The sequence below is a fragment of the Hemitrygon akajei genome, chromosome 1, assembly GCF_048418815.1.
Source record: "Hemitrygon akajei chromosome 1, sHemAka1.3, whole genome shotgun sequence".
NCBI lineage: Eukaryota > Metazoa > Chordata > Chondrichthyes > Myliobatiformes > Dasyatidae > Hemitrygon > Hemitrygon akajei.
Window position 1 is genome coordinate 69,129,067 of NC_133124.1, and position 16,425 is coordinate 69,145,491.

At 42.0% G+C, this 16,425-nt stretch overlaps 1 protein-coding gene across 2 annotated transcripts in view; it reads right to left on the reverse strand.

Annotated features, from left to right (window-relative positions):
* agap3 (ArfGAP with GTPase domain, ankyrin repeat and PH domain 3) overlaps nt 1–16,425 on the reverse strand; it is a 514,810-nt gene that overhangs the window by 129,575 nt on the left and 368,810 nt on the right. For both annotated transcript variants that reach the window (XM_073044964.1, XM_073044954.1), the window contains exon 10: nt 10,186–10,290. In XM_073044964.1, coding sequence (XP_072901065.1) covers nt 10,186–10,290 — 105 coding nt within the window. The remainder of the gene's footprint in view (nt 1–10,185; nt 10,291–16,425) is intronic.

Sequence of the window (16,425 nt, forward strand, 5' to 3'; positions counted from 1 at the left end):
CACAACAGCTGGAGAAATTTACAACAAGGAACCACACAGAACTGTAAGCAGGATCGTTAATGCTGGTCTGGCAACCTCAAAGCCATTGTATCTCTATAAAAATAACCGTGACTATATGAGTATGACCTGCTGACTTGGGAAGAACTGACCTCTTAGATATGAACACATCCACCAAAATGGTCTTAAGGTGAAAGGGGAGAGATTTAAGAGGAACCTGAGGGACAACTGTTTCAGCCGAAGGGTAGTGGGTACAGTGGCATGCAAAAGTTTGGGCACCCCGGTCAAAGTTTCTGTTACTGTGAATGGTTAAGTGAAGAGAAGATGAACTGATCTCCAAAAGTCATAAAGATAAAGATGAAACATTCTTTTCAACATTTTAAGCAAGATTAGTGCATTATTTTTGTTTTGTACAATTTTAGAGTGGGAAAAAAAGGAAAGGGAGCACCATGCAGAAGTTCAAGGAATTTGAGCTCTCAAATAACTTTTACCAAGGTCTCAGACCTTAATTAGCTTGTTAGGGCTATGGCTTGTTCACAATCATCATCAGGAAAGACCAGGTGATGCAAATTTCAAAGCTTTATAAATACCCTGACTCCTCAAACCTTGTCCCAACAATCAGCAGCCATGGGCTCCTCTAAGCAGCTGCATAGCACTCTGAAAATTAAAATAAATGATGCCCACAAAGCAGGAGAAGGCTATAAGAAGATAGCAAAGCTTTTTCAGGTAGCCGTTTCCTCAGTTCGTAATTAAATTAAGAAATGGCAGTTAACAGGAATGGTGGAGGTCAAGTTGAGGTCTGTAAGACTAAGAAAACTTTCCGAGAGAACTGCTCATAGGATTGCTAGAAAGGCAAATCAAAACCTCTGTTTGACTGCAAAAGACATTCAGGAAGATTTAGCAGACCCTGGAATGGTGGTGCACTGTTCTACTGTGCAGCGACACCTGCATATATATGACCTTCATGGAAGAGTCATCAGAAGAAAACCTTTCCTGCGTCCTCACCACAAAATTCAGTATCAGAAGTTTGCAAAGGAACATCTAAACAAGCCTGATGCATTTTGGAAACAAGTCCTGTGGACTGATGAAGTTAAAATAGAACCTTTTGGCCCTAATTAACAAAGGTATGTTTGGAGAAAAAAAGGTGCAGAATTTCATGAAAAGAACACCTCTCCAACTGTTAAGCACAGGGGTGGATCGATCATGCTTTGGGCCTGTGTTGCAGCCAGTAGCACGGGGAACATTTCACTGGTAAAGGAAAGAATGAATTCAATTAAATACCAGCAAATTCTGGAAGCAAACATCACACCATCTGTAAAAAAGCTGAAGATGAAAAGAGAATGGCTTTTATAACTGGATAACGATCCTAAACACACCTCAAAATCCACAATGGACTACCTCAAGAGGCACAAGCTGAAGGTTTTGCCATGGCCCTCACAGTCTCCTGACCTAAACATCATCTGTGGATAGACCTGAAAAGAGCAGTGCATGCAAGATGGCCCAAGAATCTCACAGAACTATAAGTCATTTGCAAGGAAGAATGGGTGAAAATCCCCCAAACAAAAATTGAAGGACTCAGCTGGCTACAGAAAGCATTTACAAGCTGTAATACTTGCCAAAGGGTGTGTTACTAAGTACTGACCATGCAGGGTGCCCAAATTTTTGCTTTGAGCCCTTTTCCTTTTTTGTTATTTTTAAACTGTAAAAGATGGAAATAAAAAAGTAATCTTGCTTAAAATATTAAAGAAATGTGTCATCTTTAACTTTATGCCTTTTGGAAATCAGGTCATCTTTTACTTGCTTAGCTATTCACAGTACCAGAAATTTTGACCAGGGGTGCCCAAACTTTTGCATGCCATTGTATATGGACGAGCTGCCAGTGGAAATGGTTGAGGCCGGTACATTAACAACATTGGACAGGTTCAAGGACAGGAGTGGGTAAGAGGGATGTGGGCCAATCACAGGCAAATGGGACTGGCATAAATGGGAATCTTGGTCACCATGGGCAAGTTGGCTGAAGAGCCGGTTTCCATGCTGTATGACATACTCTATGATTCTAGAATTACAGGACACACAGATCTGCACAACATAAGACACACAGACCAAAATAATGTAAGACATGTCAGCTGCTTCAACATACAACACATTGACTGAAAGAATACATAACACAGGTACAAAGGCCCAAACAGTATATGACATCCAGAATTGCAATAAAATGGAAAGTGCAGATCTAAATGCAGGACAAACAGACCATCACAGAATACAACATGCAGACTATGCAGAACAGCAGAGGGAGAAATGCACACACAGCCCTGGCCAGGTCACTTCAGCTGAGTAATACTTGCAATGCTGTTACTGAGGTGAATCCAAATGGCAAAGTGTTCTAACCACCGTGCAGCAAAAATTCAGATTACTCCAGAGAATGGATACAATTCCAGAATTAATCACACCACTAGTTAAGCTTACCTTATAAGTTCTGACATCTACCTGTCAAGGATGCAAATACCTAGGTATGCCCTGGTCACAAAATTCAGAACAAATCCAGCCCAACTAGCTACTGCCCTGTAAGTCTACTCTCAGTGCCCGGGAGGTGTCACTGACATCAAGACTGTGATACCTACTCAGCAAGAACCTGCTTACCCATTCTGGGTTTCACCAGAACCAAGAGCTGGGTTCTAGGGGTGGGTCAACAGTGAGGACACAACATCAAGACAATATTTGACAGAAAGAGGTCTCAATGAGCTTTAGGAACAATTGATGTGAATGGGTAACAAGACTACTCTGTGGGAGGGAGAGTCAGATCTCACACAAAGGAAGACAGTATGGTTGTTGAAGATCTCAGGATATTCTGTACGAGCTCTTCAAAGAGGTGTCCTGGGACCAACCATCTTCAGCTGCTTCATCAGTCACCTTCCTTCCATAAGAAGGGTAGAAGAGGAAATACTCACCAAGGATAGTACAATATTCAATCCCATACTTTAATCTTCAGAAGTGTCTCTCTGACAGTCCAATACTCCCTCAGTAATAACTCCAGCAATGTAGCCCTCCTTCCATCTGCCCCACCAACTGTGCACCACACCCTCAGTAGCACCCCTCCCACTATGTGAGGGGGAATCAGTGATAAAGTGATGAGAATCTTCAGGCACAAACCTGGAGCAGAGAGTTTGGCACATTGTAGGGCTGGGGAGAGTTGGGGAAGTTGAGATGTCATCCTGGGTGGTTTCTACAGGGATAATTGTCAGTGAGCAAGGGATGGGCAATCGCTCAGGGAAGCTGAATGCTAGGGAGCAGGCAGCACTATGTGAGAACATCAGCCTCCACAGAATGGTGCCATGTGCCAGTGAGGGTAAAAACAGGGTGATTTGGTAGATAATTGGGTGGCTGAGAAGCTGGTACGGGGGGCAGGTCTTCAGGTTCTTGGATCATTGGGATCACTTCTCAGGGAGGTATGACCTGTTCAAAAGCGATGGGTTGCACCTGAACACAAGGTGAACCAATATTCTCTTGGGCAGGTTTGTTAGAACTGTTGGGGAGAGTTTAAACTAATTTGGCAGGGGGGTGAGAACCAGAGTGAAAGGACTCAGGATAGGGCGGATGGTGAAAAAGCAAAGATAGTGTGTAGTCAGACTGTCAGGAAGGGCAGGAGGATGATAGGACATAATTGCAGTCAGCAGGGTGAGTATCAGTGCATTAGGGATGCAGAATCAAAAAGGGTAGCAAATACAGTACTCAGTGTTATATCTCAGTGCATGGAATATAAGAAATAAGGTGGATGATCTTGTTGAACGATTACAGATAGAAGGGTGTTGACACTGTGGCCATCACTGAATTGTGGCTGACGGATAGTTGTAGTTGGCAGTTAAATGTCCAAGGTTACACGTTGTATCAGAGGGATAGGATAGGTGTGGCTCTGCTGGTAAAGAATGACGTAAGATCAGTGGAAAGTTCTGACATAGGATCGGAAGATGTTGAATCCTTGTGGGTTGAGTTAAGAAACTACAAGGGTAAAAGGACCCTGATGGCAGTTATACACAGACCTCCCAATAGTACCTGGAATGTGGACCACAGATTACAGCAGAAAATACAATAAGGTCAAGGTGGATACAATAGGGTCTTTTAAGAGACTCTCAGATAAGTATGTGGTGCTTAAAAAAGTAGAGGGCTATGCAGTAGGGTAATTCTAGGAAACTTCTAAAGAAGGTTACATGGTCAGCACAATATTGTGGGCCGACGGACCTGTAATGTGCTGTAGATTTCTATGTTGTATGTTCTATGAAATAGAAAAAGCGTATCGAAATGGCAATTTTATGATAGTCATAGGAGATTTCAACATGCAGATCAATTGGGAAAATCAGGTTGGAAATGGATCTCAAGAGAGTGAGTTTGTTCAATGCCTATAAGATGGCTTTTCAGAGCAGTTTGTCGTTCAGCCTACTAGGGGATCAATTATTTGGGACTAGGTGTTATGTAATGAGCGGGAGGTGATTAGTGGTGGCGTGTTGGGGAGGAAGCATTAAGAAGAGGGACGCCTCACGTCTTAATAAGCTGGTAAGGAAGGCGGGCTCTGTCGTGGGCAAAGTACTGGAGGGTTTAACATCGGTAGCTGAGCGAAGGGCGCTGAGTAGGCTACGGTCAATTATGGATAACTCTGAACATCCTCTACATAGCACCATCCAGAGACAGAGAAGCAGTTTCAGCGACAGGTTACTATCGATGCAATGCTCCTCAGACAGGATGAAGAGGTCAATACTCCCCAATGCCATTACTCCCCAATGCCATTAGGCTTTACAATTCTACCGCCAGGACTTAAGAACTTTTTAAAAGCTATTATTAATGCTTTTTGAGATAGTGATTTAGATGCATATCATATTTTTTACTGAGTTAAGTATTGTATGTAATTAGTTTTGCTACAACAAGTGTATGGGACATTGGAAAAAAAGTTGAATTTCCCCATGGGGATGAATAAAGTATCTATCTATCTATCTATCTATCTAGGAAGCTTAAGGTAAAAGAACTCTTAGGAGACAGTGATCACAATATTCAACTTGAAATGTGATAGGGAGAAAGGGAACAGGGAGCAGTATTTCAGTGGAGTAAAGGAAATTACAGTTGCATGAGAGAGGAGTTGGCCAAAGTAAATGGTAAGGAGATGCCGGCAGAGATGACAGCAGAGCAGCAATGGCGTGAGTTTCTGGAAAAAAATGAGGAAGGTGCAGGATAGATGTATTCCAATAATGAAGAAATATTCAAATAGCAAAATAGTACAATTGTGGCTAACAAGGAAGTCAGAGCTAATGTAAAAGCGAAAGGGAGGGCATACAACAAAGTAAAAATTACTGTCAAGGCAGAGGTTTGGGAAGTTTTGAAACTCTACAGAGAACAACTAAATGAATCATTAAGAGGAAAAGGATAAGAACTGAAAGCAAGCTAGCAAACAATATCAAAGTGGATAGTAAATGCTTTTTCAAATATGTAAACAATAAAAGAGAGATGAGAGTGAATATAGAGCCGCTAGAAAATGAGGTCAGAGAAATAATAACGGGAGACAATGAGATGCCAGATGAACTAAATGAGTATTTTGCATTAGTCTTCACTGTGGAAGTGTGGCACGTGGCTAAGTGGTTAAGGTGTTGGACTAGCGATCTGAAGGTTGTGAGTTCAAGCCACAGCCGAGGGAGAGTGTTGTGTCCTTGAGCAAGGCACTGAACCACACATTGCTCCAGTCCACCCAGCTGAAAATGGGCACTGGCAGGCAAAATGCTGGGATTTAACCTCGTGATAGACTGGCATCCGATCCGGGGGGTGGGGGGGGAAGGTAATCTCGTACTCTCAGTCTCTTCACGCCACGGAAACCGATAAGCACTGGCCTGATGAGCCTATATAAGTTAACTTCACTGTGGAAGACAATCAGCATGCTAGATGTTGAAGGGTGCAAGGGAAGAGAAGCGAGTGCAGTTACTATTACAAAGGAGAAGGTGCTCAAAAGCTGAATTTTGCAACATAAATCACCTGAATGATCTGCACCTTAGGGTTCTGAAAGAGGTAGAAGTAGAGATTGTGGAGGCACTAGTAATGATATTCCCAAAATTTTTGGATTCTGGCATGGTGACTGAAGACTGAAGAGGACTGAAAAATTGCAAATGTCAATCCACTCTTTAAGAAAGGAGCAAGGCAGCAGAAAGGAAATTATAGACCAGTTAGCCTGACCTCAGTGGTTGGGAAGATATTTGAGTCAATTGTTAAGGATGAGGTTATGGAATATGTGATGACACAGGACAAGATAGTACCAAGTTGGTATGGTTTCCCGAAGGGAAAATCTTACCTGACAAATTTGTTGGAATTCTTTGAGGAGATTACAAGAAGGATAGATAAATGGGATTCAATGGATGTTGTATATTTGGACTTTCAGAAGGGCCTTTGACAAGGTGCCCCATATGAGGTTGCTTACCAAGTTAAGAGCCCATGGTATTACAGGAAAGTTACTAGCAAGGTTAGAGCATTGGCTGATGGGAAGGAGACAGTGAGTGAGAATAAAAGGATCCTTGTCTGGTTGGCTGCCAGTGACTAATGGTGTTCCTCAGGGGTTGGTGTTGGGACCACTTATTTTTATGCTGTATATTGATTATTTAGATGGTGAAATAAATGGCTTTGTTGCCAAGTTTGCAGATGATACGAAGATTGCTGGAGGGGCAGGTAGTGTTGAGGAAACAGGTAGGCTGCAGAAGGATTGAGACAGATTAGGAGAATGGGCAAGAGAGTGGCTAATGGAATACAATGTTGGAAAATGCATGATTATGCACTCTGGTAGTAGAAATAAATGTGCAGACTATTTTCTAAACAGGGAGAAAATCCAAAAATCTGAGATGCAAAGGGACTTGGGAGTCCTTGTGCAGAACACCCTAAATGTTAATTTGCAGGTAGAGTTGGTGTTGAGGAAGGCAAATACAATGTTAGCATTCATTTCAAGAGGTCTAGAATAGAAGAGCAGGGATGTGATGCTGAGGCTTTATAAAGCACAGTGAGGCCTCATCTTGAAAATTGGGAACAGTTTTGGGCTCCTCATCTAAGAGAAGATGTGCTGGCATCGGGAAGAGTGCAGAGGAGATTCACAAGGATGAATCCGGGGATGAAAGGGTTATCATACAAGGGATGTTTGATGGCTCAGGGTCTGTACTTGCTGGAATTTAGAAGAATGAGGGGGGGATCTCATTGAAGCCTTTCAAATGTTGAAAGGCCTAGGCAGAGTAGATGTGGAAAGGATGTTCCCGTGGTGGGGGAGTCTGGGACAAGAGGGCATAGCCTTAGGATAGAGGGGCACACATTTAAAATAGAGATGCGGAGAAATATCTTTAGCTAGAGGTTGGTGAATTTGTTGAATTTACTACCACAGGCAGCTGTGGAGGCCAGGTCATTGGGTGTATTTAAGGAAGAGCTTGATAGGTTTTTGATTGGACAGTGTTGGTGAATGGGGCTGAGGAGGAGGAAAATAACTCAATGGGCCAAATGGGTTAATTCTGCTCCTAGGTCTAATGGTCTTATGATCTATATGGACCCATAGAATGGAAATAAGCCCTTTAACCAACCCAGTTCACACTGACAATCAAACACAAGCACATCAGCCATGATTGTATTGAATGGTGGGACAGATTGAAAGAGCTGGTGATCTACTCCTGCTCCTAATTCAATGTGCTTCTGTATCTCAAGGGGCTAAGAAGGCAGAGGTGGTAAATCTACAGAGCCTGAGTTAAGTGTCTGAGTGATGGTATAGATACGTGATTGGAATATCACCTCAAGGTCACCAACAGCCTCAGATTGATTCCAGGGACTGGACTGGGGGCAGTGTTACAGAATAGAATTTCCAGCGAGGTTTTAAATATCTCCATCGTGGGAAAAAGTTTCTTATTTTACCTATTTATTCCCCTCATTATTTCATACATTAGGTCCTCCCTGAGGCTCTATTCCGAAGAAACAACTCCATCCTGTGGAGTTCCTGCTCAAATTTAAAACACTTCATCCAAGGCAATATTCTGGTGGATCCCCTCTGCAGCCTCTCCAGTGCAAACATGTCCTTCCTTCAAGTCTGGTGACCAGAATTGTATACAGTACACCAAGCTGTGACCTAACTACAGTTGCATAAAAGTGTAGCATAACCTCTTTGCTCTTATGCTCTATAACATGGCTGATGAAAGCAAGTATCCTGGATGCCTTCCTCACCACCCCAGCTACCTGTGTTGTCACAACAGAGACTTCTACAATAAGGTGCCTGTGTTCCTCCGTATTTTCTGGAACTTATGGTGTACGTCCTACTCTTATTAGATCTTCCTAAATGGCATTCTAATGGGATCATTGAGAACTCTACTTTTTATATATAAATTTTAATGACTTAGTTTTGTGCAGAATAAACGTTCTAAACATAAGATGACAGCAAGCTTGGAACTACCAGTGTGACCCAAAAGAAACCTTTCACACACAGCAAGGAATTATGATCTGGAATTCACACTGTGAAGAACTGGAGTGACTTAATCATTCTTCTCTTAAATAAAAACTGAGGGAGAAGAAAGTTCAGAGCTGAGGGGAAAGTGTCAAGTCATGGGACTAACCGGATGGCCCTAGCAAAGGGTTAGTATAGTCTGAGTGGGCTCAGTGGCTACTTCAATACTATAGAAATGAAAGCTGGAGAGTGCTTTTACTTAAGAAGGGCTAGAAGGACAAGCTGGAGAACTGCAGAGAATAAGCCTGATAGCTGTGGTGGGAAAGTTATTGGATGGGATTCTGAGGGACTGAATTTATCTGCATTTGGAAAGGAAGGACTGATTAGGAATGTCAGCATGTCTTTGTACATAGGAGGTGGTGTTTCAGTGATTTTATTGAGTTTTTGAAGAGGTGACCAAGAATGTTGACAAAGGGCAGGTTGGTGGACATTATAATTAGACCTTAGAAAAGGTCCTGCGTGGCACCCTAGTCTGGAAGGTGAAATCACATGGGATCCAGGGTGAGCAGCCAATTCAAGGAGTACATACAAAAAACACAGGCTTACATTTGAATTGGCTTGGTGGTAGGGCTCAGAGGGTTTGTGGAGAGCTGTTTTCAGATTGGAGGACTATGACAATGGTGTGCCACAAAGGTCAGTGTTGTTTACACTGAGATGAGAATGTATAGGCATAAGTTTGTAGATTAAACCAAAATTACTGGTGTAATTGACAGAGAGGAAGGTTGTCTAAGGTCACAACAGAATCTAGATCAACTAGGAGAGACAGCAAAGGAATGGCAGATGGCATTTAATTTAATTCAGACAAATGCAAAGTGCTGCACTTTGGGAAGTTAAACCAGGGTAGAACATGAACGGTGAATGGCAGGACCCTGGGGTGGGGGGAATGTTGTAGAACAGAGACCCAAGTGTACAAATACAGAGTTTCCTGAAAGTGACAACACATTTAGACAGGATGCGAAAGAAGGCATTTGGCACACTTGCCTTTATCGAACAGGACAATGAACAGAAGAGTTAAAATGTCATGTTAGAGTTGTACATGATATTGGTGAGACAATACTTGGAGTATTAGTCACATTTGTAGTCACAAAGCTATAGGAAGGATGTAAGTAAGCTTGAGAGGGTACAAAGAAGATTTACAAAAATGTTATTGGGACTGGAGGGCTTGAGATGTAAGGAGAGACCAGACAGGCTGGGACTGATTTCCCTGGAGGAAAGGAAGCTGAGGGGTGATCTTATAGAGGTTTATAAAATCATGATGGTCGTAAATCAGGTGAATGGTTGCAGTCCTTTTCCCAGAACAGATGGCAAAAAAGTAGATGGCATAGTGGATACATGGAAAAAAGCTGCCAGAAGAAGTGCAGAGGTCAACTCAGTACCCGTGAGTTGCTTTGATGCCATCAGGCAATTATGAAATAAAAGAGAAATGGTGGAAATTCACAGCAGATGAGGAGAAACAGATGTTCAGGTCAATATCCTTTCTTCAGAAGAAAGGTTACCAACCTGAATGTTACCTCTCCATGGATGCTGCCAGACCTGCTGGCCAGTTTCGACATTTTTTTTGTTGCTTCTGTTTGTTGAGTTCCAAAACCTGCAACATTTTGTTCTAGAACCCAGTGCTTAGGCTTTACTTCTCTGCAAAGTGCCACCCCTGTCACTCTGAGTGTAAACGTTTAACGACCACAGACAGAAACACTTACATGTAAACTGGGATGGTAGGTCAACACACCGTTGTCGCAGAGTGTGACATACTTCTTCTTCCACTCTTTGTTGAGTGATTTTCCACTCCGCTTCAGGAGAATTCCCTGCAGAATAACAGAGAGAGTCAGAATTGCAAACACAGGTCATCAGATCCCCTCCTGTAGATCAGGGTACAGTTCTCCCTCCTCTTACAGGGGTCAGTAAATGGAGGAATGGACAGGACAACTCACACACTCCAATAGCAGGAGAGGGAACCTCATATGCAAACATCAGGGACAGCATAGACACATTGGGCTGAAGGGCCTGATTCTGTGTTGTACTGCTCAATGCCTGAAAACCTGAGCTGCATTGCCTGGAGGATCCTTGCTGAGACTTTTACGATTGGCACTGTGACTGACAGTATTACAGCAAGGACACTGATACTAGCTGTGTAGTAGTTGGTGAAGGATGTGTAAATCATTCTCACACTGCTTTTTGCTGAGAATCTGAATCTGAGCTCCAGAATGAGTCACAATCACAGAGCATGGAAACGGGTCCTTTGGCCCAACTTGTGCATTCGACTGCTTTGCCCAGTAAGCTAGTGCCATCTGTTTGTGCTTGGCCCTTAGCCCTCTAAACCTCTTCTATCCATGTACTGGAAGGCTTTTAAATATTGTTGACGTGTTTGCCTCAACCACTATTTCTAGCAGATCGTTGCAAATACGCATCATCCTCTGCGTGAAGAAATTGCCTATGATGTCCCTTTTAAAACCTCTTATCTTAAACCTTGTTTTAGCACCCCCTCACTGGGAAAAAGATCATCTGCTTTCACCTTGTCTCTGCCACTCATGACCTTTGATATCTTCCATAGGCACATGAGTAACTTGTCAGGACAACAATGTATTATAATGGTCCCCATGGATCAGGAAGATAATTACAGCAATGCAGATTGACAAGTTATTCAAATATGTGCACAGTGCTGAGATAAATCATTATATAACCTGCTCTGTTGCTCTTGGCTGAAGGATAGTTGCCCATACTTCTGCCAATTTAGCAACGGAACGGCTGGCATCACTTAGTGAAACAGTGTCAGCTTAGAATGATTGAAAAACAAAATATTGCAGGGTCTGAAAATCTGAAATGTAAATAGGAAATACTGGAAACTCTGAGCGGCTCAGACAGCACTGCGAAGAAAGGAGCAGAGGTAGTGCCTCAAACTGATGATCTTCAACTCTCCTCTCTCCACAATACTGTTGCTTGAGGATGTGAAACACTATAGTTAAGGTTAGAGGCAATGGAGATGAAGTTAAAACCATAACCTTACATGGTGGCACAGAAGGAGGGACCAAGTTACCTTGTCTTGCTGCTAATTCATTTGTTCAAATGCAAGGCCCGATATTTGTCCTTGCAATAAGAGGTATTACACACCATAAACACAAACTCAGCATCACTGGACAGCGATTAGGAGGAGGAACAGCAAATTTACAAATACCCCTCCACCCCGCCCCAGGGTCAGAGATCAGGAGTGTTTTATACTTAATATTTTGGTAATATTTTAGTAATCTTGTAAAATATTGTTCGATTAAGTATTCTTTGTTGTTTGAATGAGTTTTTGCAGGTTATATATAAAAGTGCGTACGTGGCATATGTCATCACACTACAACGTCATATGTGCATGTTTATTATTCCCAGCTCTGTGTTTTTGCTTTTAATTAGTTTTATGCTTTTGAGTTACAAAACATAACAGTGGTGACAAGGAAGTTCTAAATGAACCCAAGCCGACTACCTACCTGTGGAAGTGCAGTGAGACGATTCAGTTTTTTTAAAAAAGTAGCGCAGCATGCGTCTCTTTGGAAGGTGGAAAGAGAAACGGCTGAGTTTTAAAAAAAGGCAAAATCAGACTGAATTACGGGTTCATAAACAGTGAGGACTGGATGATAATAATCATGAATTTTAAAAAAAGTAGAAATGGCTAGCTATATCGGAAAGATTGATGCGCTCGACTGCACAAGAGATAACTGGGTATTGTATACTAAGCAAATTGAGCATTATATTGAAGCAAATGAAATAGCCAATCAGAAGCAAGTGCCAATTTTGCTGTATGAATTTGATTTAAAGGCATACAGTTTTCTTAGAAGTCTAACTGCTCCAACCAAATAGCCGAAATGAGCATTGCCGATATCATGAAAGTAATGCAGAAACATTTAGAACCGAAACTATTGTTGATTACAGAATGCAGGTTTCATACGCGGAATCAAAAGGGAGACAATTTCTGTACATGTGGCTGAATTGAAGTAGTTATCTGAACATTGTCCGTTTGGTAATGGGCTTAATGATGCACTGAGAGATCATTTAGTTTGTGGAATCTTACAAGAAAGCATTCAAAAATGCCACCCAACTGAAGCACAACTTACAGGTACATTTAAAAGAGCAATTGAAATAGCTGTATCAATGGAAACAGCAGACAGGGACACAACTGAGTTGCAGTCAAGAATGAAAATGAGCATGAACAAAATTGCAACATCTAAACAGAAACCAGTCTGACCAAACAAATTGTGTTATAATTGTGGCAGGGCTCACATACACCAGACTAGTGTAGATTTAAAGGTAAAACTTGCAGAAAATGCAACAAAGTAGCTCACATACAAAGAAAATGTCAGGCAAACAAAAATAATAGTCCACTTGGGGAAGAGTTGAAGATAAAAAGTCAAGTTGCAGGTTCAAAAAGAGTACTAATCTGGATGCCGTTGAAAAATATGATAATGATGGAATGACACAGGACTGCGTAGCCTTAAGATTTACAATGTGAAAAAAATCAATCGACTAGCAATATGGCTTACACCAGAAGTGAACAGCAAATTAATTAAAATGGAATTGGACACTGGCTCAACTAGTTCAGTTTGAGCGGCATTTCAAAGATACTGAACTGAAGCCTGCAATATTCAACTAAGAAGTTACACTAGAGGAAAGCTAACTCCTGTGGGAATGACATTCATAATAGTGAATTACAACAACCAGTTGTAAAGTAGCCAGTGAGCTAGATCACATGGAGGCCGAAGAAATTCTTTCCAAGGTTGAGTGGGCAACATCGGTGTCCAAGAAAGATGGGCCTGTCAGGATCTGTGGTGACTTTGAGATCACCATCAACTCAGTATAGAAATTAGATCAATACTCTCTGCGCAGGATAGAGAACATCTTTGCAAACCTTTCTGGAGGGAAATACTTCAGCAAATTGGACTTAGTTGAGATCTACCTACAGATGGAGACTGAAGAAGAGTCCAAAGTGTTTTTCACCATAAACACTCACAAATAACTTTTTCAGTATAATAGGCTTATTTTTGGAGTGACATCTGCACCTGCACTCTGACAAAAAGCCACGGACCAGGTGCTGCAAGGCTGTCTAGACATTCAGTGCTACCTATATGACATCACTGTTATCATTCAGGATAACAAGGAACATTTCCATAATCCCAAAACAACAGTATTAAAAAGATTAGAATATTATGTGATCAGAGCTTGACACAACAAGTGAATGTTTCAAATCAAACATTACTTACTGTGGTAACACCATCGCTGCACAAGAATTACTCGTGTGCTGAGAAAATTCAAGCAGTGATGGATGCCCCAAGAACAAATGATGAGTCACAGTTGAAGTCCTTTTTAGCATTTGTCAATTACTGTAAGACGCTCCTGCCAAACCTGGCTACTGTGTTGCACCTCTTGAACTCGTTACTATCGATCAGGAAGAAATGGTAGTAGACAAAGCAGTATGAGGTGGCTTTCCAGGAGGTAAAGGAAATGGTGATGTCCAACACTGTGCACATTATGATTCTCATCATTTAGTGAAGTTTGCCAATGTTGCAGATGTGAAAGTGTGTGCATGGCATACATCATCACACCACCACATCACAAGTACACCCCTTGCTTAAAGTAAAAACTAAGAGTACACACGGCTCTATGTTTTTGCTTTTAATTTGTTTTATGGTTTGGAGTTACAAACCTTAACAAGGAGCTGCAGCCATTCATCTGACCCTGCTTATCATGCTGAGCAGAGCCTGCAGAAAGTTGTATGTGTGTAGCCCTGAGGAGCAATTTCCAGCCCGTGATGCGTATATGGAGCAAGATGTAGAAGAAGTGGTTGAGGTAGACATGGTCAGGACGGAGAAGCAGGCCAAAGGGCCAAAGGGCTCGCTCGGTGCCAAGGGAGGTCTTCCTTTGTCTTCCTTTGATGTGCCAGGTGGGCACTATTATCCAACGGCAAAGAGCAGGCGAACTCCAGCTGCTCCTCAAGCTTCTCCTGCCCCCACATCAAGCAGCTCAAGAAAGCAAATCCACAACAAGCGGAGACCAGGCACAGAGTGTGGATGGAATGAAGCCTGGTTGTGTGCACCCAGCAGCCTATGAGCATTGACATTACTCAATTTCTGTAATGTTCATTAAAGTTTATGACTATCGTTATCCATATTATGTTCCATTGGCCATGTTTTCCCCCCTCTCCCAAGCTGTGTACATCCCCTTTAAGACCACTGGAGCAACATTGTTTCACTTGGTTGCATATATGTACAGTCAAATGACCATAAACTTGAACTTGAAGACCCCTTCCAACCTCCAAACGCACAAGAGTCAGTGCAATCAACACACTTGCCAATGACAGAGTTTGCTTCCTTGGCCAAATTGTGAGTAATTGGGATCCAAGTATGATTCCTCACCACCCACAGCCTGCTAACCTGAGAGTGATCAGATTATTTCCACTCTGTTCTCTATGCAATAACTAGTTCTCAATTCACATCATTACATCATTCCCAATTCTACGTGTTCTAATCCAGTTAACCAACCTAATGTGTGGGTATTTCAGGAATGAAGTAGCCAGTTTTCAGGATTCAACATTGGCTTAGCTGAAGAAGCCAGAGAGTGGTATTAGTTGGCTGCCTCTCTGACTGGAGGCCTGTGACTAGTGGTGTGCTGGAAGGATCGGTGCTGGGTCCATTATTGTTTATCATCTATATTAATGATTTAGCTGATAATATGATAAACTGGATCAGCAAAATTATGGATGGCACCAAGAATGGAGGCACAGTAGACAGCAAGGAAGGCTATCAAAGCCTGCAGCGTGATCAAGACGAGCTAAGAAAATGCAGTTTAATGCAGTGAAGTGTGAGGTGTTGCACTTTGGAAGGACAAAGCAGCATAAGACTTATACAGTGAATGCTCGGGTACTAAGGTGTGTGGTAGAACAAAGGGACCTGGGAATACAGACCCAAAATTCCCTGAAAGTGGCATTACAGGTAGGTAGGGTCTAAAAGCACTGAGTACGGAGTTGGGATATTATGTTGAAGTTGTATAATGCAATGGTGAGGCTGAATTTGGCACATTATGTTCAGTTCTGGTCACTGATCTACAGGAAAGTTATCAATAAGCTTGAAAGGGCAGAAAAAATATACAAAGATGTTGCTGGGACTTGAGCTGGGTTATAAGGAAAGTTTGAATAGGTTCGGACATTATCCACTGGAGTGCAGGAGAATGAGGAGAGATCCTATGGAGATACACAAAATTATGAGATGTATAGAGAGGGTGAATGCTTGCAGACTTTTTTCCCTGAGGGTAGGTGAGGTTTGAACTAGGAGCCAAATGTTTAAGGTGAAAGGTGAAATTTTAACTTAGAGGGTGGTGTGAGTGTGGAATGAGCTGCCAGTGGAAGTGATAGATACAGGTTGAATTATAACATTTAAGAGCAGTTTGGATAATTTAATGGATGACTGAGGTATGGAGGGCTTTGGCCCGGGTGTGAGTAGATAGGACTAATAAGCAGATCAAATCAGCATGGGTTAGATGGGCCGAAGGGTCAGTTTTTGTGCAGTAGTACTCTATGGCTCTAATCAAAATACACCACATCCTCAACATGCCTCATTATCTATTCTAAGTCTTATATCCTTCAGGAACTCCAGCAGACTAGTCAAACTTGATTGCTCTTTCATAAATCCATATTAACACTGCTAACTGTTATTATTATTTTTAAGTTGTTCAGAATTACATTCTTTATTTCAGATTCCAGCATGTTCCCCACCACTGATGGAAGGCTAACAGATCAGTAGTTTCAGTAGTTATTTCTCTTAATTTGACGTCCAGTATATACAATGGGTGATTGATAAGTTTGTGGCCTAAGGTAGAAGGAGGTGAGTTATACAGCTCTCTTTACATGTACATGCAGGTCAACTCTTTGAGTGATTATGCAGAGAGTTTGAAGTTAATAACTCATTTCC